The sequence below is a fragment of the Antechinus flavipes genome, chromosome 2, assembly GCF_016432865.1.
Source record: "Antechinus flavipes isolate AdamAnt ecotype Samford, QLD, Australia chromosome 2, AdamAnt_v2, whole genome shotgun sequence".
Taxonomy (NCBI): domain Eukaryota; kingdom Metazoa; phylum Chordata; class Mammalia; order Dasyuromorphia; family Dasyuridae; genus Antechinus; species Antechinus flavipes.
In genome coordinates, this window is record NC_067399.1 from 598,893,075 (window position 1) to 598,920,397 (window position 27,323).

At 36.7% G+C, this 27,323-nt stretch overlaps 1 protein-coding gene and 1 long non-coding RNA gene across 2 annotated transcripts in view; one reads left to right on the plus strand and one right to left on the minus strand.

Annotated features, from left to right (window-relative positions):
- The window catches only part of CACUL1 (CDK2 associated cullin domain 1), an 80,107-nt gene extending 63,105 nt beyond the window's left edge, over window positions 1–17,002 (minus strand). Inside the window, exons 1-2 of the mRNA XM_051981525.1 lie at window positions 16,268–17,002; window positions 2,427–2,553 (exon numbers count right to left, since the gene is read on the minus strand). Of these exons, the coding sequence (XP_051837485.1) occupies window positions 2,427–2,553; window positions 16,268–16,634 (494 nt within the window). The 5' untranslated portion in view covers window positions 16,635–17,002. The remainder of the gene's footprint in view (window positions 1–2,426; window positions 2,554–16,267) is intronic.
- A 276-nt stretch (window positions 17,003–17,278) lies between these two features.
- Window positions 17,279–26,374, plus strand: LOC127551637 (uncharacterized). Its single transcript, XR_007951139.1, has 2 exons — window positions 17,279–17,411; window positions 21,205–26,374. It is a non-coding gene; the product is annotated as an uncharacterized LOC127551637 (long non-coding RNA).
- Window positions 26,375–27,323: the final 949 nt, after the last annotated feature.

Here is a 27,323-nt window from a genome sequence, read left to right on the forward strand (position 1 = left end):
ACATAAAGGCAGCTGACAAATTCTTTCAATTCAACCTTACCAATAGTTACCCCAATTATTTTGTTTCATTTTACTTTAGTTTCTACCAATCTAATATAGGTCGTTATATTATCCTAGGAAAATTGAGTAAATTTCTAGTTGATTCTCTAATCCATTCTCCATCCCCTGACAAAGAAATCTATTCCCTCCTCGGCTCAAAAGCTTTGGGGGATTATTTCCTACTGCCTATCAAATAAAATACAAATTTCTCAGTCTTAAATTTAAAGTCCTCCATAACTTGAGTCCAATCTATTTGTAGTCTTATTTCATATATGTTAGCTCTTTAAACAGTTTAGGCTTCAAACTGGATTATTCACCATTCCCTAATCTCAATTTACCCATAACCTCTACATTCTTAAAAGATTGGACCTTTTTTAAAATGTCTAATCTTCAGGTGTTGAAGTCCTTCCATTCTTGTAAAGACCTACTTAGACATAGACACCACCAAGAAGCTTTCCCTGTTCCCTCAACTAAAAATGAGTCCCCTCCAGTTAAATTTCTTATGTCATTCTGTAGACATAGAATAGACCCTTAGACATTTAAGTCTTTATTAATATGTTCATGTCGTATATCTTTTAATATAAGTTCCTTGTTGGAGGGGGCTATGTTAGATTTTCATCTTTCTATCACCTTAATCATATTAATTAGTTGTTTAGTAAATATTTGTTTAACTGAATGCTACTTTTGTGAGTTCCTTTTTTTTAACTCATATCTAGATTGTTAACATGCTAGATGGCTGAAATGGGGAGAAAGGGCTGAGTCTTCATTTCAATATCTATAAAGCACTTGCAAAGTGAAAAAATAACTATTAAATTTTTCATACAAATTGTTTTTAAATTATATCCATTATACAATATGAGTTGTGATTATAAAGCAATCTTTCTTTCTCAAGTCACTTAGGCACTTACTAGCAAAGTGCCCTGACATCAGCTATGCTAGGTACTGCTAAAATAAATTACATTATTTTCCCTAATTTCACATGAGAACATAAAGATATTAAAAGGGACTACTCTGGGAAAGCTAGTTGGGGTAGTGGATAGAGCACCAGCCCTGAAGTCAGGAGGACCTAAGTTCAAATCTAGCCTCAGACACTTAATACTTCCTAGCTATATGACTCTGGGCAAGTCACTTAACCCCAACTGCCTTAGCAAAAAAAAAAAAAAAAAAAAAAAGGGGGGGGGGGGAGAGGGGAGAGGAAGACTAATCTGAGTCTCACTAATGGAGGAAGAATATAAGTAATATGTGTAAAAGACAACAAATCTTTGGAAAATGAATATAGCTGGAAAGTATTTAATAGAAACATAAGGCTGAAAGACAATTTCTGATAACTATTCTTACCAGTTACATAAGAGGATGATTGAACTACCAAGAGTGTGGAAGCAAGATTAAGTTGGAAAGCCACTAATGTTGAACTGGCAAGAATAAACTGAGATTCTTGGCAGGTGACTAGATCCAAATGGTAATACTAGGCTTCATGGTGATTTCCTTGAAAGCAAGGACAGTCTTTCCCCCTTTTTTGTATCTCTAGAGTTTAGCATAGTGCCTAGGACAAAGTAGGTACTTAATAAATGCCTACTATTTATTATGTCCCTAGACTCCTATTCTTTTTGTCCTTGCCTACCACATTGCCACCCTGAGAAGCTTCATTTCTGGAGTCCTTCCCCCTCTCCTCTTCAATATCCCCTATAATTAATACCACTTTAGGAAGAATTCCAGCAATACTTCATTTCATTCCAGCCCAAACTATCTCCAAAACTTCCTGTCAGTAGTAGTATTACACTTGTGCAATCTCTTTTTCCCTTTCCTTGGCCCACCTATGTATGGCCTTACTCCATCAAAATATAAGATCTTTGAGGGCTTCAACTCTTGTTGCTTGTATTGTTTCAACACTCCTTAGAATAGTGCCTGGTATACAGCAAACATGTTTACTATCTATCGACACTAATATTGTGCAAGCTTAATCAGATGCATGTTTACACATTTTAGATAGAATGCTATGTCCCTAATGGCTATTCCTATAAATCTGGGAATAAACAGCCAAGTTCTGGTTCCCTTATGGGCTAGAAAGAAACAAGTTTCCTCATAAGAGAAAAATCATCAGCCATCAGATAATTCACTGCAAAGGGCACTAAGATTTAAAGGGCTTCACATCTAAAGAGAAGTATAATATCTTCAAAAAGAGAAAGATGAAATCTTGGTTGAAAGAATTCTGACAATACCTTTAAAAAATACTGGGTGAGTACTAAGAATAACTGTGAGTTGTAGAGTTGACCTAATACTCTACTTATATGCATTAAAAATTAAATCACATTTAAATTACAATTGGACCAATAAATGAATTGTGGTTTTAAAAAAAAAAAAGTCCATTCTTTTAAAGATGTTCTTACCTGTATATCTGTTCATATGATATAGGGATATAGTCACCAGGACTCTGAGTTAAAAGCTGATCTATGGCACCATCCAATTTTGGCCAGTATGTGCTCTTATAATCTTCAATAGTTATAACATTCATTACTAAAAAAATATAAAAAAAAAGTCATGTTTATCTATTGTACTTAAAACGGTAATCCAATTTCAATATAATACTTTTAAATATATCTGATTTCCTACCCAACTTTATACTTGTACTCTTATCACCTAATCATGACTCCATTTCTAATTGGCACCCGATTTGCCAAAAAAAAAATTTCAACAGAAAAGAAAAATTGCCCAGTTAGTGATTTAAACCAGCTATCAATTTACAATTTGACAAGAATTAACAGCTTAGAAATTAAACATTTCATCTTTGACAATGAAAGTATTTGGCAAATTCAGCTAATACTACCCGTTTTTCTTACTCCTTTTCCTAAAACTTCAGTACCATTAAAATATTCTCAAACTCCAGTGCATAATCCATTCACTTCCACTAAGAATATACCTACAGTATACTTTAATCAAATACCCCAGAATGAACCCAACCTGAGTAGGACTGTGAGACTAAGTGCTTGTAGGGGCAGCTAGATGGCACAGTGGATAGAGCATTCAGGATTCAGGAGGACCAGAGTTCAAATCCGACCTCAAATACTTAATACTTACTAGCTATGTGATCCTGGCAAAATCACTTAACCTCAATTGCCTCAGCAAGGGAGAGAGGAAGGAGAGAAGAGAGGGGAGAAGAAGGAGAGGGGAAGGGAGAAGGGAAGGGATAGAGGAAGTGCTTGTGATAATTTAAAGACACATCTTTAAGACTGAAGCAACTTTGTGGCCAACACTAATAGAAGAGAAAACTTCAATAAGCAAAAAATAATCCCTCTAGATGTAACAGTTTCACTTAAAGCTCTCATTCTTTTCTAAAGTTTTTTTTCACACTCTCATACAATTCTAAAAGGTGAATCACTATTAGCTCCACTCCAAAGATGAGATGGCCAAGAGGCTAATGTCCAGAATGAAAAGGAGAGGGAGGAAAATCTCCCATTTTATCATCTACCTGAGATTTAATGAGACATAACAAAACCTAAAACTTAAATATGGAAGAGTTCGATTGAGGAAGGCTTTTAAACTAAGAAGGAATGTAATCAAATTCCATTATAATAGTACGGATAAGTTTTTCATTATTAATTTGACAAATATGGCATGATTTCATGAACACTTCCAGAGTTATTTTTAAAAATAAAAGCAGGAAGTATAAGTGAAAATGGAGAACTTTAGTGGTTATTTCCACAGCTAACAAAAGCTGTAAGATACTTAATAGATGGTTTGTACTATTAATATTTTTTAAATTTCCTAACTAGGAAACCAATTTGATTGAGCCACATTTTCCTCACCAGCAAAAAGAGAAGGTGAAACAATGTCTCTTCTGATTTTAAGTTTGTAATCCTAACAGCTTCCTTCTTAGGAAAACCATCAATATTTATCATTGGGGATGAGGAGAGATGGGAGGTTATCAGAGCAGCAGAACTTAAAAATGTCAAGTATCAGGAGCATCTATAGGGAATCAATTAGTTGATGAGAACAATATTGCTACCCAAAGGAAATATACATAGTGAAAAGAAAAAAGAGGCATAATTTATATGATGAGAGAATTAACAGTTTTAAAAATTAAAAGAGACTCTTAGCAGAAGTACAGAGTTGGTGCTATGATTTCTGGGATAATTCTCTCAAACCTCTCAAGAATTTTTTGACTTCTGAATCTGGATTAATTATCCAAACCACAACTAAAACTGTTAAGCAATGCAGATCCAAGCACAAATTCATAGGGCACTCTAACAGAGACTTCCTTCAAACCATTAACACTTTAGTGTATATATTAACTCAGTTCCAAATAGCCCTAACAATATCACTGGTGCTCAAGAAGAGACAAATTCTTTTTAAAAAATCTAAGAGCTCTACCTTAATCCCAAAAAATATACAAACATACACACATTTGCCTGGTCTGACCTATTTTTGATGTGACTGTGCTAGTTCTTTGTGGTAACTATTCCTTTAGTAAATACCCACAAAACTCTCTCTTTAACAGGATTATATAGTTATGAGAGGAATTGGAAGTCAAGCTCACCAGCCTATAGTTTGTCATTCTCTTATGAAAATTAGGATATTTGCAATCCTTTACTCTGTCAATATTTCCTTAATTCTCCATCATCTTTCAAAGACTGAATAACCAAAGATGAGATTGGTTCAACAATCCCATCTACCAGCTTTTTTAATACTTGAGGATATAGTTCATCTGGATGAACTGAGTTTATAGATCTATAGCTGTTCAGTGTTTATGTAGATATATAGATATATAGTTTAACACTAAAGCCTAGAGATGTTAAGGACTTACTCAAAATCATAAGTAGTGTCAGAGTTGAGATTTCAACCCAAGTCCTGACCCCAGACTCAGCTTTCTATTATAGTATCAATCCACTCAATTCAGCCTAAGTGTTTGCTGAACAAGTCAAGGATTATATACTAACAGCTAAAGGATAAAGCAAACATGACATTCCTAAAGTGATCTAGTCAAGATAGAGTACAGAGGAGCCATCACCTCCCTACTCGTCTGTTATACTTCTCTGAATCTAAGTTGAGATCACATTTGCCTTTCTGAGCATCATATCGCACTCAATGAATTTACATCTATTAAACTATTCTTCAATCTCAATTGCTATCTATCCATAACTCCTTATCTTGTATTCATGAAACTGATGTTCCTAAACCCAAGAAAAAAACTTAATATTAATCCCAATAAAATTTCTTATCAAACTTGGCTTAATATTCTAGCAGAAGTAGCATCATTTTCACAAATGGAGAATGAGGGGGTAGTAAGAATCCATACAGAAAGATGCTTGTGGGGCACATATAGACTTCATTTTCAAATGCAATGTTATCTATGTTTTATTATATTTTTATTTATTTGGTTAAATATTTACCAATTACATTTTAATCTGGTTTGAGCTGTAGTAAGGAATATTGCAAGTAGGCATATGTGACACCTCTATTCTTTTTTTTTAAGTTTCAAATTTATTTTATTTGAAAAAACAGAATATGCAAAAAGAAAAACAAAAAAGCAATACGAAACAAAAAGAAACTAAACAGAAGAGAACATTGTCATATGCCCAGTATTGCCCAGGGAGGATTCAAAATATACCAACAAATATCAATTTAAGAAAATTAGTATTAGTATTATAGTAGAAGAAATTATATTCATGAGTGTTTGTCTTTTTACTTCATTGTAAATTTTTCTTTAGTTCTCTGCTGCATGCCTTATTTACTTTATTCTTTTTTCCCCACTTTTCATCCCCACCATCACCCACAAGCAGGCTAAGGATATATTTATATATACATATGTAGATTAATACACACACACACACACACACACCCCTCCCTTTCATTCATCCCCAAGTAAACTACAGTTAAGATATATTTATGTATACATATGTAGATATAATATACACACTCACACACACAAATCTTTCTTATCCCTGCTGACTCTTCCATTAAATTCTGCTCCATAACTTGCCTTGCTATATTACTTAACTTCCCTCCACCCAAGGATCTCTCCCTTGTCTTCTTCCCTTATCCTTTGTCTCCCATCTATTCTTCCTTATTTCTTTATAGATTTTGGAAGGTGCTATACCTTTCATGGTACATAGGTAGTGTTGCCTATTAAACTCATTCCCATTGTCAGTAGGTGGCCAGAACTACAAGGCATAGTTCCTTGTCTAATGCCTCTGTGTCTATTCTTCCTCTGCATCTTATTTGTATGACACTACTACTATTTTTACCTTATCTCTGCCTCAATCTTTCTTTTGAGTTTATTCTACTGTTAATATATATTTCTCAAGTTAAAAAAAAATTGTCCATGTTTAAACAGTTTGTCCATGTTGAGTTATCTTAAGATTGCTCTTTGATATTGGCTTTTATGTGTTAACCTTTCTGCTAAGTTCAGGTTTAGTTGATAGTAAACCCTAAAAATCTGCAAGGTCACTGAATGTCCATTTTTCCTCATTCAAAATTATAGATGATGTTGCTGGGTATGATATTTTTGGCCACAAGTTTAATTCTTTTGATTGCCTGTAGATATGATTCCAAGACTGTAGTCTTTTATTGTAGCTGCTGATAAGTCTTGAACAATTCTAATTGTGTATTTGAATTTTTTTTCTTGCAAAATTTTCTTTTTTGATCTGGGGCTTTCAAAATCTAGCAATAATATTCCTATGTGTTTTACACAAAGGATCTCTTTGAGATGGTGACTGGTGGATTTTTTTTTCTCTATCTCTACGTTCCCCTCATGTTGGATTATTTCTTGTACTACTATGTCAAGGTTCTCTTTTTGGTCACAACTTTCTGGCAGTCCAATTATTCTAATATTTTCTCTTCCTGATTTGTTCTCCAGATTTTTTTTTTTTAATGAGACGTTTCACATTCTGTTCTATTTTCTCATTCTTTATAATGTTTTGTTATTTCTTGATCTCTTACAGCTTCACTGGATTCCCTTTGCCTGATTCTAATTTTCAAAAAGTTATTTTCATCTTTGAGATTCTATACTTCCTTTTCTAATTGGTTAACTTTTTTTCCTAATCTTTTTATTTCTCTTGGATGGTTTTAATTTTTTCTTAAGTTTTGCCTCAACATGTCTCATTTGGTTTTTGACTTCTTTTTTGAGTTCTATAAATTCTTTCTGGGCAGGGAGCCATTTCATATTACTCTTTGGGGCAGAAAACTTTTTTTTACTAAAGTGTCCTCTTCTGAAGATGAATCCCAGTTTTCTATAATGTTTCAATGGTGAAGTTCTTCTTTGTCCATTTTTTTTTTTTAAATAAGAGGTATTAGTGTAAGCATCTGTAATGGTGGGGTGGGGAGGATGGTGCCTCAAGCTTCCCTTCAATTCTCCCCTCTGACCAGAACCCTAAACCAATAAATTTTCCCTCCTGCAAGTGCCCCCAGCCAGTAGTATCCCAGCCCCGTTGCTTCTGCAGTCACTTGGTGCTGGTTCCTGTTCACCCAGGACCATGTCTCAGCAGCACAGCTGGGCCTGGTGTTTTTGAACAGTAGAGGTGTATTTTGTCTTCAAGGACTCAAACACCAACTAGACATACAGTCCAGGAGGTGAAAGTCTCTGTGGTTCCTGCAGAGGATCCAGGCACAAGCAGCTAGCCAGAGGGATCCCCACTGGAGGTTTCCATGGAGCCAGCCCAGAAGTATATGCACTTTAGACAGGTTAATCCCTGCCCTGGGCTTCTTCAGATCTTGCCTAATATCAGGAGAACCCCAGTTATATTCCAAGTCTTCTTGATTTTTCACTAGTCTATGTTCACCCTGAGACACAAATTTGTTCTATTTGTAGGGGAAATGGGGAAAGCTTGAAATTTACCAACCTACTCTACCATCTTCCCAGAATTCTCCCAATATTTCTGTTCTAACCTGTCAATATCTTGACTTATGAATGATATTAGTTATAATTAAGGTAAGTAAAAAAAGTATTATTGCAGTACTACTTCAAACAGGGAGATATCTAGATATTCCAGGTCTCCTTCTTCCCACTATAGCATACTGCTATAGGGTTGTAAGCTACTTCTCTATGTGCTCAAGAATTTGTTTTCCATATGGTCTGTAAAATACTCAAATAATACTCATGCCTTCACTCTTCTTCATTCAAATGATCTGTACCATTCTTTTACTTCTCTGTTCCCTAGATTTCCATAAATTCTTACATCTCTTTAATGCTACTACCACATTACTATCATGGGTCCTCATTCTAAGTTTCTACATTTAAAAGGTCAAATTTGTTTCCCTATATTAGTATCTCTAATTACTAATACAATGTATAGGATAAATTTGGGAAGTACCCTATCAATAACTTGACTTATTAAGAAGCAAAAACATCCATTTCTAGCTTTTTCTGTTTAGTCATCTTTCAGATTGTCCAACTTTTCATTAACTCCGTTTTGGGATTTTTGTGGCAAAAATATTAGGGTAGTTTGACATTTCCTTCTCCAAGGTATTTTACAGATGAGAAAACTGAGGCAAAAGGGTTAAGTGATGTGCCAAGAGATGCATAGCTAATGTCTGAAGCTGTATCTGAACTCGTCTTTCTTACTCCAGACTAGGCACTCTATGCACTGTGCCACCAAATAAGTCACTTTCACAGCACATCTGTTTGTTGAACATCATCATGCTAAGAACCTTGACAAAAATAACTAAATTACTTAGTAAAAAATATTATTTCTACTAGATCAATTAATAAACATTTATTAAGTGTCCACAAAAGAGTGTGCTAGACATGGGATATGAATACAAATAAATAATCCCAACTCTTAAGGAGCTTATATTAAGCAGATATTTATATAACATGAAAAGTATGCTTTGTTTCTAGTATATCGTTAGATGGCATTATACTTATTATTAAAACGATTCAGACCTGAACAGTAAGCATTTGTAATAATAAATTTGGAAGTGGGTTGAGTTGGTTAAAATATATTTGGTATTTTATGAGGTTTTAGAAATATCAGATTGCTAGTAATTAGGTAACGATTAAAATATAATGTATTCCAACATAAATAAAGGCATTCTCAACTCCCATGCAACTTCAGCAACCAATGCCAAATTAAATGTTTATATATCAAACAGTCTGAAACATACACGCATTAAGTTGATGCCATTCAGACTAAAGTAGCCAACTAGTTCAGTCCTGCCTGATAAATCAAGTTACATGGGAAAACAATGAGGACCCATAATATCTTTTGGAATTGCCTACATTTTCACCATCTATCAGCTTTAAATTTTAAAAGATTCAAAATGGTTAAGGCAACTTTAGTACAAATGAATACTAAACTCAGAAATCATAGAAAGCTTTAATTCAGACTTGATTTTAACTATAGTAGTTGACTTATTGCCATTAATTCATTTATACCAATCTATTCAATCTCAGCAACTCCTCAACCTCAAAGCCAGCCAGTGGTCACTGCTAAATATTCCATGAAAAACTAATGTCATAAATCCAAATTTTAATCTTTGAAATCTTTCAAGTGTTATCAACATGTCTCATCAGGCAATGCCTAGACAAGTCTAAACAATCTGAAATGGAACTTCAAGTAAGAGTTGCAAAACCATGCCTTCTTCCTTCATGGCAAATGAAAAAGGGAAAAAAAAAAAAAAAAAAAAAGGGAACAGGGCATCTGTAAGCTAATTTTAACTGTTTTGGCCCAGGCAATATCATTTCATCCTTTAGTCATATGTTTTAGACTTGCATTCTCCTCTCTTTAAAAAAATAAAGTAGCCATAATTTTCAGGAATTACCTTAAGTACACAAAAAGGTAACCACATTAGACTCCAAGATAAATTAATACTAGTCTCTAATAGTAAACAAGCTCATCCTACAGTCACTGTCACAAATGGGAAAACTATCCAGCTCAATTCTATTCACCTCTAACAAGGCACAGGAAGCTGGACTGGACTAGGTTCTGAGGTTCCTTCCAGCTCTAAATCTCTGAAACTATAATACTATACCAGGGAGAAAAAAAAAAAGTTTAGTTTCTGCCTTGGCTTTTCTGACCTCAAGAAAAACCTCAACTTCTCTCTTTCTTCACTTTCTCAAATGTAAATAAAATCCCAAGAGGTTGGACATTTCAGATCTCTCATATAAACCCATTTAGACAAAATAAAAAAGTATATGTTAAAGACTTGAAGGAAATAAGACTGCCTACATGACTCAGCAACAAATTCAGAATTGTTAAGGCAAAAAAGTAAATAAATAACATAGGTTCATGAGCTTAAATTCAGAGGCCACTAGAAACAATCATGACTAGACAGTGAACAAGTTCCTCACTCCAGTATGTTTTACACTACTCTAGTCTGTCTTCTTAAGCAAGGCAGGATATTAAGAATAATGTTTCAGGAAGTTATTATATAGAGGATAGAGATAATGGAAGCTGGGTAGGATAACAAGGAAAAATGAAAAATAGAGTAGATGACATCTAAGGCCTTTTCCTAAAGTCTGGTGTGGTAGCACTGAGAATAGGAAGGGTTAAATTTGACATGTTCCAAAAGGAAGAAAGTCAAGTCCTATAAGACATGTTGGAAAAAAAAAAGGGGGGGAGCGGGGAGGAAAGAGAATAATCAGGAGGCAGCAGAGTACATCAAAATGTTGGATTTGAAATAAACTGAAATGAGTTGTCATCGAAGTTCCATTCCTTACTGTATGACTCTTAAACAATTCACTTTACTTCCCTACAATTAAGTTTTTCTCTCTGATAACATAAAAGACTTGGACTATTAAGGTCCTTGGCTAAATCTAAATACATGATCCTATACCTCCAAGATTTCTAACCTGGAAGACTAAAGAAATGGTAACTGACCACTGGAATACCTAAGAAGAACTAGTTTATAAGGAAACAATTGAAAAGACAAATTCTATTTTGTTTCTAGGTTTACCCAAATCTCAAACTCTTCAAAGTAAATTATGTTCCAGGTTGCTGAAAACATTGAATGGGAGTGCAGATGAGGGAACAGGAGATATAAATTTAGGAACTATCTACAGAGAAAAAAAAAAAAAATACCGACAATGTAGAAACAAGAATATGCTCTGCAGCTCTAATTAAACAATTCCCTCTCCCAACTTTAATATAATTAGGTAAGGGTTTAATAGATAATGGCTAGAGGGCTTCACAAAAGTAATAAAAGACAGAATATAACACATCTTCTGGATTCTCAGCCCACCACTTTACCTGATACCAGACTGCTTCTCATGAGCATCTCTCAGGGTACTTTTCTCAGGCCTAAAGTCTGGCATAGTAGCACTGTTTTCTTGACCTCTCTGACAACAGCTAGCTAACCCACCCCACTTTGAAACTTTTTTCTCACTTGATTTCTGGGGTTTTGTGTTTGCTTGGTTCTCCTATTTTCCCCCCCAAACACTATAGAATTTCAAGGAATAGATTAGTCAGTAGTATCTGTTGCCACAGAGAAGTCATGGGGAATGAAAAATTAAAAATGTCCACTAGATTTATGAAGAAAATCAATTACAAATAACATTTTTAAAGAAAACAAAAATCAGTGAAGTAAATCTACTTCAATATATGTAAAAGAATAATAGTTGTATTTATGATTTATGAAAGGTTTTTGGTATGGAATTTGAAGAAAGTTTCTTCACTTCAATACTTTGAATATTTTCTTGCTCCAACATATTCAAGGCACAAAGGTTAAAGATTTTAGCCTAGACCTCGTCAAATTTATCATATAGTCAGAAACGTAAACATTGAAATTGGTGTTTTAAATTATGTCTTTAAAAATCTACATTATTTCAGTTTCTTTCTGATAATGAAAGTTCTTTAACATTTATAATAAAATGAGATTCACAGATGAATCTAAGAGTATGCCAAGTAAAAGGGGAAACAAAATCATTTGTCTGCTTTCTGCATATTAAAAAAAAAAGTCCCATTTATTGTTCTTGCTTTTTTGCCAAATTGTAAACCAAATCAAGGCAGATATGTTGATAAATCCCAAGGAAACAACAACAGTTAGAAAAGAAGGTTAAGAAAGACAATTCTAAGAGGTTTCTTTGTTTTTGCTTTTTTTTTTTTAATTTGGTAGCAGTATTAAATATAAACATTCTGGACAAGGCAAAATCCTTGAGCTTAACCTAAAGACACAGTGCAATCAAAATGTTTCATAAGATGAAATGAAATTTTAAAATTTGGCATAGATATAATTATATAAATATCTCCTCTTCAAATTCCTTTATTCTTCTCCATTTCCGCCCCTCCTCCCCCAACAAACGAAGATAAAAGCAATGCATTTATACGAGCTCTGAGTCCAAATTTAACTACTACTTAGTGATTCTGGGAGAGTGAGTATCTTTTGCAAGGGTCCTCAAACTTTTTAAATAGGGGGACACAGTTCACTGTCCCTCAGACTGTTGGAGGGCCGGACTAGAGTAAAAACAAAAACTTTGTTTTGTGGACCTTTCAATAAAGAAACTTCATAGCCCTGGGTGAGGGGGATAAACGTCCTCAGCTGCTACATCTGGCCCGCGGGCCATAGTTTGAGGACCCCTGTAGGGCCTTAGTTTCAGCTGTAATATACAGGGGCTAGATAACGTTTACAAGATTTTTTTTCCATAGGTAAAATGTAATTTACATTTCAGAAATAGTCTGTAATTATACTAGCTACTTGAAAGGACGCAATAGAATATCCATACGCCAATGAACTTTTCAGAAGACATAACACACTAGAAATTGCATTGCAAACATGCTCTTGTTCAGGCTTTTTCTTTATTGTTTCAGTCCTAACTTAGGTATAGGTGTTTTCTGCTGAAGAGAAGCCTTGGAATCTGAGAAAGTTTCACTAAGTGTTTTTAGGAACAGAAAGCTGCCTAGGATAAGTAGTCTGCCTCTTTCTACAGCTGGCAAGATTATCATCTGTTTACGAGGGGAGCCAAGGAGAGCACTTGCTGGGAGCAAGGTGGTAAGAGGGAGAGAAGGGGGGAATTGGAACATAAAGACATACAAATATTGAACACTGTTTTTACATATATTTGGAAAATTTTAAAAAATTGAAAATTGTAAAATATATATCATTTAAGTTACTCTGGAGCAGTTACTATACAACACAACTATGCACTTCTAGAAGTGCCAACATGGCTCTTTAAGCTGCAATGCAGTAAGGTGAAGTGAACACAATCTCTATGTGGGAGTTACAGCAAAAGCACAAAGAACATACTTGGCAAAAATAATAATAATAAAAAACCAAAAGTTTATTCATCACTTGAATTGCTAGAGATTTTATACTTTAACAATATAATAACTGCATATTTTTCATGTTATCAATTTAGAAGTGGCAGTACAGTTAAGTTGGTGGGAAAAAAAGATGGCAATACATCATCAGGCTGAGTCAGGCAGAAATAGCTTCAAATCCTACTGGATAGGCTTAGGCCAGTTCACAAACCCTCAGTGCCCCCAGGCAACTTAAGGCTAGAAGGTGCTGAGAAAGTGCTTATTTACATCGGTAGAGGGAGTTTCCTGCAATGAAATCACAGGTCTTGTCCAAAATTAAATAGAAATTAAATTAGACTTGGACTAAGTCCCGGCTCTGCCATTTAATATTTGTACAGCCTTGGAAAAGTTATCTCAACTCAAATCTGTTTTGGGTAAAAAAATAGAAGAAAAAATGCAAATAATGGTACTCACTACTTCTTGAGACTATGGTAAGAATACATACTTTCAAGTACTTTTCAATTATAAAGTGCTCTAGAGAAACAATTAGTGACAAATCTTTGAAGAGTAAATTTGGAACATGAACTTGAACAAGTTCTCTAAGATGTAAGATTAACTATATTATCTACTGGAGCATATGAAATGAAACATCTTTATATACCCAAATTCCACTGCAAAAATAATTGATGTTATCTATAAAATTGAGTCTGGAAACTTAGGATCTTAATGAGTTTTCTGTAGCTAAAGACGATCCTTCCATCTTAGAACACAAGGAAAAATATAATCATTCCATTTTTTGGTCAATTGTTACAGTCATGCCTGAAGGGACAATGTAGCAGCTACTTGCTGATAATTGCCCTAAAGTAAGACTAAATAGGCAAAAAGTGAATGAAATTTTTACACTAGATTGACAAACCTCAAAAGTCAAACATTCACCTAAACCAGAGAAGCAACATATGAAAATCTTTGATGTTAGATATACAAGGCTGAAAGCAGTCAAGCTAGCAATCTAAATAGTTAGGTTTCAATAATATGCCAAATGTTGGGGTGAAAGGGAGTAGGAATGGTTATGTGGTTAAGAAATGATTAAGGAATGTTTAAGAAAAACCTCCCATTTTGAGACCAGCAGATAGAAACCGACATGATAAGCTACAGGTCAAGGTGGGTCCATAGAGTTTAAAGATAGGGAACTTCTGCAAACAGTACATCTAGTTTTTTCAGGCAGGTTCATCATTGTCACCTCAAAGAAGGGCTTTTTAACTTGGTGACATGGATTTCTATGGAAGTCTGGTGAAAACATGCATAATCTTCTTAAATATAATCTTTTTAAATGTGTAAAATAAAATATAGAGAATTATCAAGGAGCCCAATTATATTGAAATATGGCTACCAAATTGGGGAGGGGGAGTTTATGGACCCCAAGTTAATAATTTTGGTACTTAGTTGGCATAAGATAACCAACAATGTCTTGGAACCGAGACTTTTTTCAAACTTAACCTGTTTCAAATCTGTCTTTTTCAAAAGAATATTTATTGTGGCACAGCTCCAATGGACTAAGCATGCAGAAAATAGTTTAGAGCAAAGTATCTATAATACCTATATATAAGAAAAGCCAGCACACAAACCTGCCATCTATCAATCAGAAATGAAATTCAATCTTAGCAAGGGTTTTAAGCAATGTGTGAGACAAACAGAAGAAAAGAGGGAGTCCATTAAGGTCTGTATGCACTAATGGGCTTCTTTGTAAACAGATCAACTCCCCCTACAAAATAATATGAAGTAAGTTTATTCAGGTCAAAAACAAATAAACCCAAATATTTTCCTTGAATTTTGATCAAATATTTTCAAACATCTTTTAATTAGGAAAAAATGTAATGGAATCAAAAACATTCAATAGCACTTGGTTTTTATTAACTTTCTTGCCAATTTAAATGTTTCTCATATTAATAACTGTAAATATTAAACATCAAATGAAGCTTTCCTTAGTTCTTATACAAGTCATCTGTCCAATCTTCCAAGCAGAAGTGCTGACCTGGACCTTAATAACAATTCAAGGATAAACTTCTTATGTACCATCCTTTTCCATCACACCCACGCAATGGAAAGCCAAATTAGGTATCAACATTATCTTCAAGTGAAAAGGAGCAATATGATACATTATCCTCTAATAAAAATTTGTATAATGCTATAATTAGATACTTTAATTCACCCTATTATTTGCTCTGCACAGTAAATTGGGCAATTACTAGTACAGCTTGACAAAATTAATTAGTAACTGAAAACGTAATCTCAAAGTTGCTTTACCAGATACCGGTGAAAACAAACTCCTTATAATAACGGGGGAAAAAAAGGCAAAAAAATCACACAAATAACCTCGTTATGACTGAAGTCTTTGACTAAGAAAATCACTCAAGAGAAGTTTTTTCAACACTAAGAATCAAATTGCTATTTCAACAATTTTAAAAAATAAGTCGTAGAGTATCTTAGTTCAGGATGAAAAGACAGGTTTTTCTAAACCGAAATAGGCTCACAGGGTTGACCCAGATCACTCATCTGTCAGAAAGTTTTACATTCACTAACAAACTTCCAACTGGAACAGGTGCTAGAGAAAGTTCCTTTCAGGAAGGTAGCCTTTGAAACGGAGACTAAGACTTCTACCTTCCAAGGTCCCCCGCAGCTTCCCCTGAACACAAAGGCCGATGCTCCCCAAACAGCCCACCCCGCCAGAGGCAGAGCCCCGGGTCCCCCGGATATGCCGCTCCACTCAGACGCCGGACTTGCCTAAGTCAGCAGGTTTCGAAAGGGTAAAAGCCCTAGAGATCCTCCGGGGTGCCGCCGCCTGCTCTCCTCCCCCACCCCAGGACTAGAGGAGGGCCGACTCTGCCCATTCCTCCCTCCCCGGCGGGGGTGGAACTCTAAGAGGGGAGCCAAGGAGAGCACCGAGAGCCCATAGCTGTTCCCCAGGGCGGCCGCCTGCCGGGGGCACTATCCCTACAGGAGGGGAGGGGGATCTGCGGGACAAAGACCAGAGGAAAGTCGGGGGTCGAGAGAGGACTCACAGAACTTGGAGGTGGAGGTATTGATGTTGATGGTGGCGCTAGGGGTGGGGGCAGTGGCCACCTTGGCCGCGGCCGCGTCGCAGCTCTTCATCATCATCATCGTCACCCCGTTGGCCTCCGGCGGCGGCCCCAACCCTTCCTTGGGGCCCTTCCTCTCGGTGGCAGCCGCTGCCACGGCTAGCAGCTGCACTCCCGGCGGCTCCCGGGGCGAAGAGGAGGAAGAGGAGGGGGGCGGCGGTTGGGGCGGCGGTTGCTGCCGGTAACCGTCCATGGCGGCCTCCCAGTTGTTGTGGTTCTGGTCGTCCATCATCGCCTCGTAGCCGCCACCGCCTCCGCCGCCCTCCTCCTCCTCCATGCTCTCCTCCATGCCTCCGGCCCCGGAGTGCCTCGCAGGACTCCCCCTCCTCCCGATACACACTCACAGCCTGCCGCCCTCCCCTCGGCCCCTTTCCCCGCCTCCCGCGACACCTGCCGCCTTAACCCAGGGGCCGGGGGCACCACAGCCGCATAGCAGCGCTCACATCTCCGAAGACTGCAGAGGGACTGGGGGAGAAAGGAGAGCGAAGAGGAGAGAAGGGCCTAAGAGGGAAAGGGAGACGAAGGAGGATCGGGGAGACCGGCGATAGCTGCCGGTGGACGCTCCCGAGCTCTCCTCAGGAACAGCCAAGTCGTAAAGCTGCCGAGTGCCGCTCACGACATTTTACAGCAGCTCTCGCTGGGCAGTGAAAACGGACGGAGGGGAAAAGCAAAAGAAGGAAGGGAGGAGGGGACCTGTCCCGGCAGAACACGTGGTGCGGGCGGAAGGGAAAAGAGGAAGAGATGGTGAGAGGGGCGGGGCCTCCATCGTCAGTTCCCCCCCCCCCGGGGTGCTATTGGCAGGAGGATTGCCAGGGACGCAGCTAAGTGATCACGTGTTGGGGGGAAGGGTGTAATGTTGATTCAGCGAAGTTCTGACGTTCAATGGCGCGACCAATGAGGAGCTCTGTAACAGGTGACGGAGGAAGTGAACTGCGCTTGCGCAATTCATGGGCTGGAGCTCGCCTTAGAAAGTAGGTGGGCTTGATAATTTCTGGCCTCCCTCGCACCGCCCGTGGTTGCCAGGACAACACAGCACCTGTACAACTCACCCCCTGAAGAGGCCCAGGTAATAAAACGGCCTGTTGGGGTCAGTGAGCTCCAGGTTTGCTTTGAAACTTCAGGAGATCCATAACTCACTTCCTCTTCGCTCCATCTCCCTGTGCAGATTGCAAACCACCCATCCTGGGCCATTCTTCTTTATACCTTTCCATAAAACCCACGTGAAAAGTGTTTTAATATTTGATGTAACAATAGAGTTGTCCATCTGTGGTCATCCTCTCCCTGGTTACAAGGACATCCGCGATAACTTGACTTTATAAATTACAACATCAGTTATATTATGGAAATGTGTTGTCTGTTATGAACTTAATTTATCTTCTGGTAATAAGATATTTTCTTCAGAAGTCTTAATTTTTTCTTTAGGCTGCCATGGATTGATGAGAGGATTATATCAAGTTCTAGAGAGGGAAGAGACTTTATATCAGTTAGATTCTAGTCCAACTCTTGCAAAAAGGAGATGTCCTATTTCTTCAAAAACTGTAACTTCAGGTCAAAGGATATGAACGTTTATTTATCAAAAAGATTATTGTAAACTCTTAAGTGATTCATATGAAAATTGCTATTAGTAATTGAAATGCAAATTCAAACAGTGCTGAGGTTTCACTCCATACCTTGAAAATTGGCCAGAATAACCAAAAAGTTAAAACGAATCTATGTTAGAGGGGCTGTGAAAACAAGCACAACTAACTGTTCACTGTATGGGGAAATATGAATTTTATCCAACCCAATTCGGAATTATACAAGAACAGTTACTAAGCTCCCTATGTATTTTGATCCAGCAATCACACCATAAGGCACAATCAACTAAGATTTACTAAGTACCTACTATATGTTGGTACTAGGCACTAATGGTAAATGTTAGAGACATAAAAGAGAAAAATATTGGGGACAAGCAGTGTGTGAACTAAGATTTAAAGGAAGTTAAGAATTCTGTAAGCAGAGGTGAAGAGTCCAGTGTAAGAAATAGTAAATTAGTTAGTTTGGCCAGAATGCTGGAGAATAAGAAGTCTTGAAGGATAATTTGGAAATAGATTGTGCAGGATTTTAAATGCTAAAGACAAGAGTTTTTGTTTTATCGCATAACCAACGGAAAGAGCTTTCTGAGCAAGGGAGTGAAACACAGGTGCTTTTAAGAATATCAATCAATTCTATAGAGCGGGAAGATCTGAAGCAAGAGCATTGTTAGAAGTCATTTATCTAGGAAGATATAATCCAATGGAGTAACTGTGAGTAGAGAGAGAATAAATGAGAGCTGTTGTGGAGGAAAAGCAATGCAGACTTGAACTCTGATTGGCTGTTGTGCTTATGAAAAGTCCAGCATGTTGCTGAATTAGCAAACTTGGATGACTAAGATTGTGGTGTTCTTAATAGTAAAAGGGAAAACAGAGTCTGTGTGGATGTGGGGGAGGAAAAATAATAGATTTTTTTTTTAATATATTGAGTTTAAGGTAGAGAAATGGAACTGGAGTTCAGCATAAAAGAAGTCAGATGGAAACAAATGATATATGCCAAAATATTCATGGCAACACTCTGTACTAGCAAAGAATTAGAAACAAAATGGGTGTTTTGGGGAAATGGTTGAAAAAATTAGTATTTGAATGTAATGGAGTATTACTGTACATTAAGAAAAAATGGATATGAGAGATTCAGAGAAACATGGCAAGATTTGTATGAACTTAAAGCGAAATTAGCAGAACTAAAACTAAACAATATGTATAATGACTTCAATAATGTAAAATTTAAAAAAATCATTAGCAGAAAACAAACTGAGCATTTGAAAAAAAAAAACAATGAAAGTTCAGAAAATAAATAGAAATATATTCCTCTCTCTTAATAGCAGAAAAGCTGTGAGGAATTGGTAAGGCAGAGGTTTTTAACTATAAGCATTATAAGCTAAGACCACTATAGTGGATATATATGCTTTAATTTATTTGTCTTTCTGAATTAGTGAGAGGTTAGTCTGAAATAGAGAAACTTTGTTAGGTATTTGAGATAAAGACAACATGCATAAAATAAAATTCATTCTTAAAAATTGTGATTAGTCATTCTCACTCTTTCTCTTGTTATTTACTTACATTTTTTCTTTCTCAGTTTTTCTTTTTCTTCCTTTTTGATCTGATTTTTCTTGCACAACAAGATAACTGTATAAATATATATATATATACATATATTGGATCTAACCTCTATTTCAACATATTTAACGTATTGGACTATCTGCCAGCGAGGGGAGGGGGAAAGAGGGGAAAATTTGCAACAAAAGGTTATGGAAGGGTCAATGTTGGAAAAATTACCTATGCATATGTTTTGTAAATAAAAAGCTTTAATAATTTTTTTTAATGTAAGCACAAGAAAAATAAAATAAAAAATAAAAATTGTAATTAATGTATTTAAAACAATCCAATGAACATTTACTAAGCACCATCTATGTACAAAGCTTTGTGATAAGGGATGGAGATACAAAGACATTTTTTTTAAAAAGGCAAAACAATCACTTCCTTCAAAGAGCTTACATTCTCCTAGGGGAAAACAACATGATCATACATGAGTAAATACAACATATATTCGAATTTTATATATGTAAGGGTATAATACCTGCACCATAATTAATGTAAGAACAGAAGGCTCAGAATTTTATAGTCTCTTAGTAGATTAAAGGTATAAACTAGTTGTGGACAAGTCCTTAATCAGTCTGGGAAGAGCAAAATACTTTCATCATTGGATATCACAGCATTTATCTTGTGAGTGACTGAAGGAATCAAGACACACCTCTGGGCTTGTATGTAACATAGTAAACCAGTCTAGTGATAGAACAATTGGAGCCAATTTAGCAAGAGACAGGACGTGATCCTGTAAGGCTGTTAAAAGCAGCTCTGACACCAGTTCCCTCTTAGTTTAAGTTAAATATTGGGTTGAAATGAGGCACTGGAAAATCATTAAACAATCAACAAAGGCGATTTACTTTGTCTTAGCACATCAATATGCAACAAGGATACAGTGACCCTTGGTTTCTCTGGCCATGGCTCTTTATTGTCTTCATCTGGAAGCATGTTTGGTCAGTAGGTTATCAGAGGATGGTGATTCAAAAGGTCTTAGGCACCCATCATTTGAGAAGCCCGTGTTCCTCATATCTGGGACTTTTTATACTCTTAGATGACCAGAAAGCTTCATTAGGGAAGCTGGAGCGGATCAAGTCTGAAGACCAGCTTTGTTCTGCTACAGGGAGGTAGTACAAATACAAAGTAACCTGAGGAAAAAGTGCATTTAAAACTTGGGAAAGTAGGAAGGCTTCTAATGAAGGAAGTAGCCCTTATGTTCCTAGAGGAAGAGTATGGAGGGAGAGTATCTGTCCATGTAAACTGCAGGGTTTTTTTTTTTCCCCAGTTCCCATTCCCATTGAGGAATTGTGTTCCCAGAGCTTGTCTGTATCTTCCCATCAAGATCCTAGAGGACCTCTAAGAAGTCAAGGGTGATTCAGTCTACTAGCTTGAGCCCCTACCAATATGCTTCTCATAAAGATAATCAGTTGACAATAAATTGTCAGTCAATTCTAATCACCTTTAGAAATCAGTATTTCTGTACACTGAAGTGGTATCAGTTAATACAAAAGGTCCCCCTAAAAGTCTATGATACATTCAGACTAGGACAAAGTAGAGGAGTAAAGAGTGCTTAGAAGAGACATGTGACAAATGCACATTTCCTGGTTGCTTGACAAAGTTTCCCTTAAATATGACAGTTTCTTTGGTAGGTTGTTTATGGAACTGTGAAGCTGAAGTCCCATCTGTCCTTTGCTCTCAACATAGGTGCTGCTGCCAGCTGATTCCGGGATGTCACTGGGAAGATGGGAAGTCCAGCATCCTCCGAACCCTTCAAATCTCCCAAGAGCCTCCTCCAGCCAAAGTGGGGAGGGAGAAAGGACTTAGGCCAAAGCCAAAGAGGAAGTTCCTTCTCAGGGGAATTGGGTAAATGCCACACTTGTCCTCAACTTTCACATGAATCTGGTTCTAAGTAGCTTAGCAGTTCTGAATGATTACAGAAACATGGCCAATTTTTCTGAGCTCATCAGAACATGTACAATATCAATTTGAGGGACTTTTTGAATTTAATAATAATAAAAACCAGAATATAGATAGCATTTGAAGGTTTGTAAAGTGATTTATATTATGTCATTTTATCTGCACAACAACCCTGGGAGATAGGGGCTATTATTATCCAGGTACAGATGAGAAAATTGAGGCAAACTAAAATTAAGTGACTTGCCCAAGATCATACAGGTAATGAATGTCTGAAACTGGATTTGAATTCAGGTCTTCCTGGCTCCTGGGCCAGTACTCTACCCATAACATATACAGGCTAAAATGAGGTGGGCTGGTTTTGACCCTTCCCTCACAGTAGCATGGGGAAATGGGAGAGACAATATTGTATATAGCAATTGGACCAGTATGGTATATATGAAAGTCAATGATGTAAAAATCCATTTAGAAAGAAATAGAGCAACTACTTTGTGAGCAGCTTTAAAGTTCCACTAAAGTAATTTGTGCTTTATCCTTGAGTCAGTAGAACATTTCCTGGAGCTTTTTTGATCAAAGGGATATTTTAAGAGTTATCATTTCAGCAGCTTTGTGGAGAATGGATTATGGAGAGGGAAAACTTGAGGCAGAGAGACTGAGAAGCCTGCTTCAACAAAGAGATACAAATGCCAAGGACTTAAATTGGAGTAGGAGTTACAGGGATGAAAAAATGGGGTGGAATCAAGACCTAACAACTTATTGGATTTATATATGTGTGTATGTAACTGATTGGAGGGAGCAGGAATTGTCAGGAATGATTCCACAATTGTAAACCTGGGTAATTGAAAGGATAATGGTCTTTTTTTTTTCTCATTAGTAATTGAATGTGAAGATATTTTCAACATTCATTTTTGTAGGATTTTGAGTTCCAAATTTTTTTTCTCTTCCCTCACTTCCCTCCTCCCCAAGACAGTAAGCAATCTGATGTAGATTATACATATACAATCCTTTTAAATATATTTCCATATTTGTCATGTTATGATCAAAAGGAAAAAAAAACTACAAGAAAGAAAAGGCAAACAAAAAAATGAAAATACTATATTTCCATCCACATCCTGTCTCCATAGTTCTTTGTCTGGGTACCGACAATATTTTAAAGATGATGATACTCTTAATATGAAATAGGAAAGTTGGAAAGTAGGAGAGGATTTATGGGAAAGATAATGAGTTCCATATTAGACGTGCTAGATTTGAGATACCTTTGGGGTTATCCCTATGGTCCAGCAGGAGGTTGGTGATATGGCCCTGAAGCTCAGGGGAAAGATGAAAGTAGACTATGTAGATTTGGAAGTCAGCTACATAGAGATGACAATTAAATCCATGGAAGCTGATGAGATCACCTAGATAGAAAGCTATAGAGAGTGAAGGGAGGCACCCCTCCAAAAAATAAAGAAGGTCCCAGCTAGATTCCTGGAATATATCAAGGAGAGGACACAGGACGGATGAAAATCCTGTAGAGGAAACTGATACAGACGCATATTCAATAGTTCAGAAGAAAACCAGGTTAGATCAGTGACCTGAAATGCCAGACAAGAGAGACCATGTCATTGGTATCAGATGATGCAGAAAGATTGAGAAGGATAAGGACTTAGATAAGACCGACCCTTGGCAATCTTGGCAATGTGTCTCAGCTCAGTGATGGAATCAGAAGCCAGCCTGAAAAGGGCTACAAAGAAGAGGGGATGATGAGGAAGTCCAAGAATGAGCAATGGTAACTCCAAATTAGCTGCTTCTAAGAGTTTGGTTTGTGAAAAAGAGGAAACATGAGAGGATAGAGTCAAGGGAAGGCATTCTAAGAATGGAAATCTAAGCATTTTTGTAGGTAGCAAGAAAGGAACTAGTGGATGTAAGGAAATTGAAGATTAGAAAGGAAATGATTGAAGCCAAGTCCCTGGAGAATATGAGAAGGAATGGGATTGAAAGCACAAGAAGAGGGATTAGCCTCGGCAAGAAGGACCACCTTTTCCTTTAAGACAAGAGCAAAGGAGGAGAAAATGGAGCATGGTATTGAAGGGACCGGAATATAGAATTGGGGGAAAATGGGATAAATGCATAATAAATAGTTTCCATTTTCTCAGAACAGTATGATAGAAGGTTCCCTGCAGAAAGGGAGTTATGAGAATGTGGTCTAGGTAGCTTTAATAGAAGAGAAGGTCTGAAATAGCTGCTGTAGTAAATGGATTACTATAAATCACTGAGGGCCTGGTTGAAATAAGATAAAGTAAGTTAGTAACATTATTGTGTGAATTGCAATGGTAGCATTCAATAACTTGCAAGTTCTAATGAAGAAGGTAGATGGAGAGGGTCATTCAACATTAGAACTTAGAAAGAAGGTGTTGCGATAAAACAGTGGGGTGAGAAATTCAAGGGTTAGAGTACAATGTTAAGTTCAACTGGCTAATTGTAGGGTCAAGACTGGAAAGGGAAAAAGGAAGCCAAAAAAGGGGCACTGGGCTGAGAAAGTTGGAGAGTGACTGAAGCATGTGATGAGGTTTAAGAGTTGTTTGGGAGGAATACATCAGGGAAAAAAAGAAGGAAAATAGTTATAGTCTCAGAGAAGAATCTCAGAGTTCTGGATGGCAAGGTATATTTTTCTTCACTGAAGTGTTTCTGTTCAGTAGAATATTAATATCAATAAATTCCAAATAATTTCTTTCAAATAAAGCTTCACTTTAATGGCTTAATTTTTTTTTTTGGGGGGGGGGCAGTCAAGATTCGTGAACTTGCTCAGGTAGTAAATATCTGAGGCTGAACTTGAACTTAGGGCCTCCTGACTAAACTTCCCCACCTCACTGCCCCATAACATATGATTTTCAAATCAATAAGTATTCATCAAGAGCCTCTGGATCCAGTGATGATAACACAAAAGGCACCTTCATTTTAAAGTCAAAGAGAGAGCAGATTGGCGTGTGTGACTGATTTGTAAGATGGTGGAAAAGGGAAAACTATGGAGTAATAACCATGATTGACTAACCCTCTCTCCCAACCCTATCATGTCATCAAGTCTTATCAGTTCTTTGTTAGCTGGGGCTTCTTATGTTTGCCTGTTTGTCTTGATTCATAGCCATCAACCTAATTCAGTTTTTAAGCCCCTTCTCCTTAATGACTGTAAACAACATGGCACCATATCAATCTAACCTATGTATCATAGTATTAATAACAGATTAATATTTCTAAAACATTCCTCCCCCTATCAGAAACCTAAAATCACTCCCAGTTTATATATAAAATCCTAGAAATCACAATAATTTAGAACAGAAAGGATGCTCAATCCAACCTCAATTTTCATACGAGAAAACAGACCTCACAGAAATGAAGCAGTTTGGCTGGAGTCACACATATAATCTGTGACAAAGCCAAGGCTAAAATTCTTCAGCCTGACATTTAAAACCCAGGGCCTCCTTTCCTAATACAACCTATTCTTTTGCTAATCCCTAAATTAGGCTGATCTATTTACTGTCTCTGGGAAATAATCTTGCTTAAACAACAAATATTTCAAGGCACTCTGCTGCCTTTGCTCCTGTGCACTAATACCCATGCTATCCCTTTAGAATGCCAGAATTTTTAAATTATAGCTTGAAACTGACCTTGGTCATGAAATTTTCCCCAACACTGTTCCATCACTGATCTTTCCCTTCCTCTGAATGTATCTTAGTAGTTAGATATGTCATCTTTGCTCCACCAATGTGTAATTATTTATGTAACTATATATACTACACATAGATATGACATCTACCTGTCACCTGTGTCTCCAAGAAGCTATAGCCTTGCCCAGCAGCCACATCCAAGCAAACCATCTTGGCAGACGGGATAAACTGACCCTCAAACCCTTGGTGGGTTAAGGGATTATCTACCTAAGCATGTGAAGACTTGTGCAGGTGGAATGAACAGGTGGGAACAGTTTGTTCCAGCAGCCACAAAGATGCATCTTTGTGGCTGCTTTGAGCTTGGCCATTGCCAGGCTTCTGTGACTGGACTTTGATGACTCACTTAGAAAGTGAGAGGCACAACTTTGTGCAGCTTTCCCATACTTAAATTCAATTTACTGGCCAGTCACTCTGTGATGTCATTGATTCTCTTCAATACAAAGAAAAACAGAGGCAAGAGGGATGAGATTGGAATGCACTGGGAGAAAGGGAATAGGAGAAGTGGAATGGTGCAAATTATCTGCCATTTTAAAGAGGCAAAAAAAGGCTTTTACAGTGGAGGGAATGAGCAGGAGAACAGGGGGAGTGAGTGAATCTTACTCTAGTCAGAAATGAATCAAAGAGGAAATATTTAGGAGGGGGTATCTCTCTTATCCTGCAGGGAAATTGGAGGGGAATGGGATATGGAAAGGAGAAAGGGTAACAAAAGAGAGGACATATTGGAGGAGGTAGTGGCCAGTACCAGGAACAGAGTAAAAGGAGAGAGGAAAAAAAGGGGGAAAAAAAGTTAGCAATAGTAATTATAAAAGGAATTTTGAAGCAAGTTTCTCTGATAAGGTCTAATTTTTCAAACAGAAGGAACTGAATCAAATTTATAAAAAATATGAACCATGCCCCAATTGATAAATGATCAAAAGATATGATCTGTACCCCCAGGACTATAAATTCATACATTTTCTTTGACCTAATAATACCACTGCTAGGCATGAATACCAAAAAGAGATTAAAAAAAAAAAAAAAAAAAGGAAAATGACCTATATATACAAAAGGTATTCATAGCAACTTTCTTCTCAGGGCAAAAAAATTGGAAATGGAGGAAATGTCTATCAATTAGAGAATGGCTCAATATACTGTGGTATGTGTTTGTGATGGAATATTATTCTATGGGAAATGATGATGAGGATGCTCTCAGAAACAAAAACCTGGAGAGTCCTCCATGAATTCAAGTACAGTGAAATGTATTGTAAACAAAATAATAGCAATGTTCTGGGATGACCAGATGTAAATGACTTTGCTATTCTCAGTAGTACAATCATTCACGACTAGCCTGAAGGACTTATGATGAAAAATCCTCTCCATACCCAGAAAATGAAATAAGTCTGAATACAGATTGAAGCAGTCTCTCTTTCTGTCTCTCTTTTTTTAACTTAATTTTTCTTGAGGGTTTTTATTTTCATTAGGGTAGATCTATGTTTTCTTTCACAACTTGACTTTTTTGAAAATGTTTTGCATAACTTCATATGTGGTTTCCTAACTGTAAGTGGGAATAAAGGAGAGAAACTAAAACTCAAAAAATTTTAAAACAAATGTAAAAAAAATGTTAAATGTAATTGGGGAAAATATTAAATAAATCAAATACTACAAAAAAGGAAGATATATAAATAAAAAGGTACATACACCTTACATTTGTTCTCTAGTTGTTATTAGTGAGTTTGTGTCATCTCTTCAGTTATACTATAACTGTATCATACAATGAAAATAAACTATTCATTCTTAATAAACACTTCATTCTTTAAAAAAAAATGAAAAAGTAATACTGGTCTGTGAATCAGGATGCTTTAAATTCTAACTCTTATCATTAACTGGCTAAATGACCTTAGGCTTTTCTAACTTTTTAAACTTTTCTAAATCTCAATTTCTTCATCTTTAAAGCAAAGAGTTTGATCAGGGCTTCTTAAATTTTTTCCATTCTTGATTTCCCTTTGCCTGAGAAACTTTTACATGACCCTATTTCAAATTTGAACTCCAGTGTTTCTGGCAGGGACTCTTGTTTCCTTCTTTGACACTCCCCAATGTACTAAAAACAAAGAAAACATTCAACAAAACTATGATAAATTGAAGAGAAACTTGTCGATATAGATACATATTTGAAGTGATACTAGAAATAGATTAATTCTTTGTATTTGTATTTTGTGCCCAGAATTG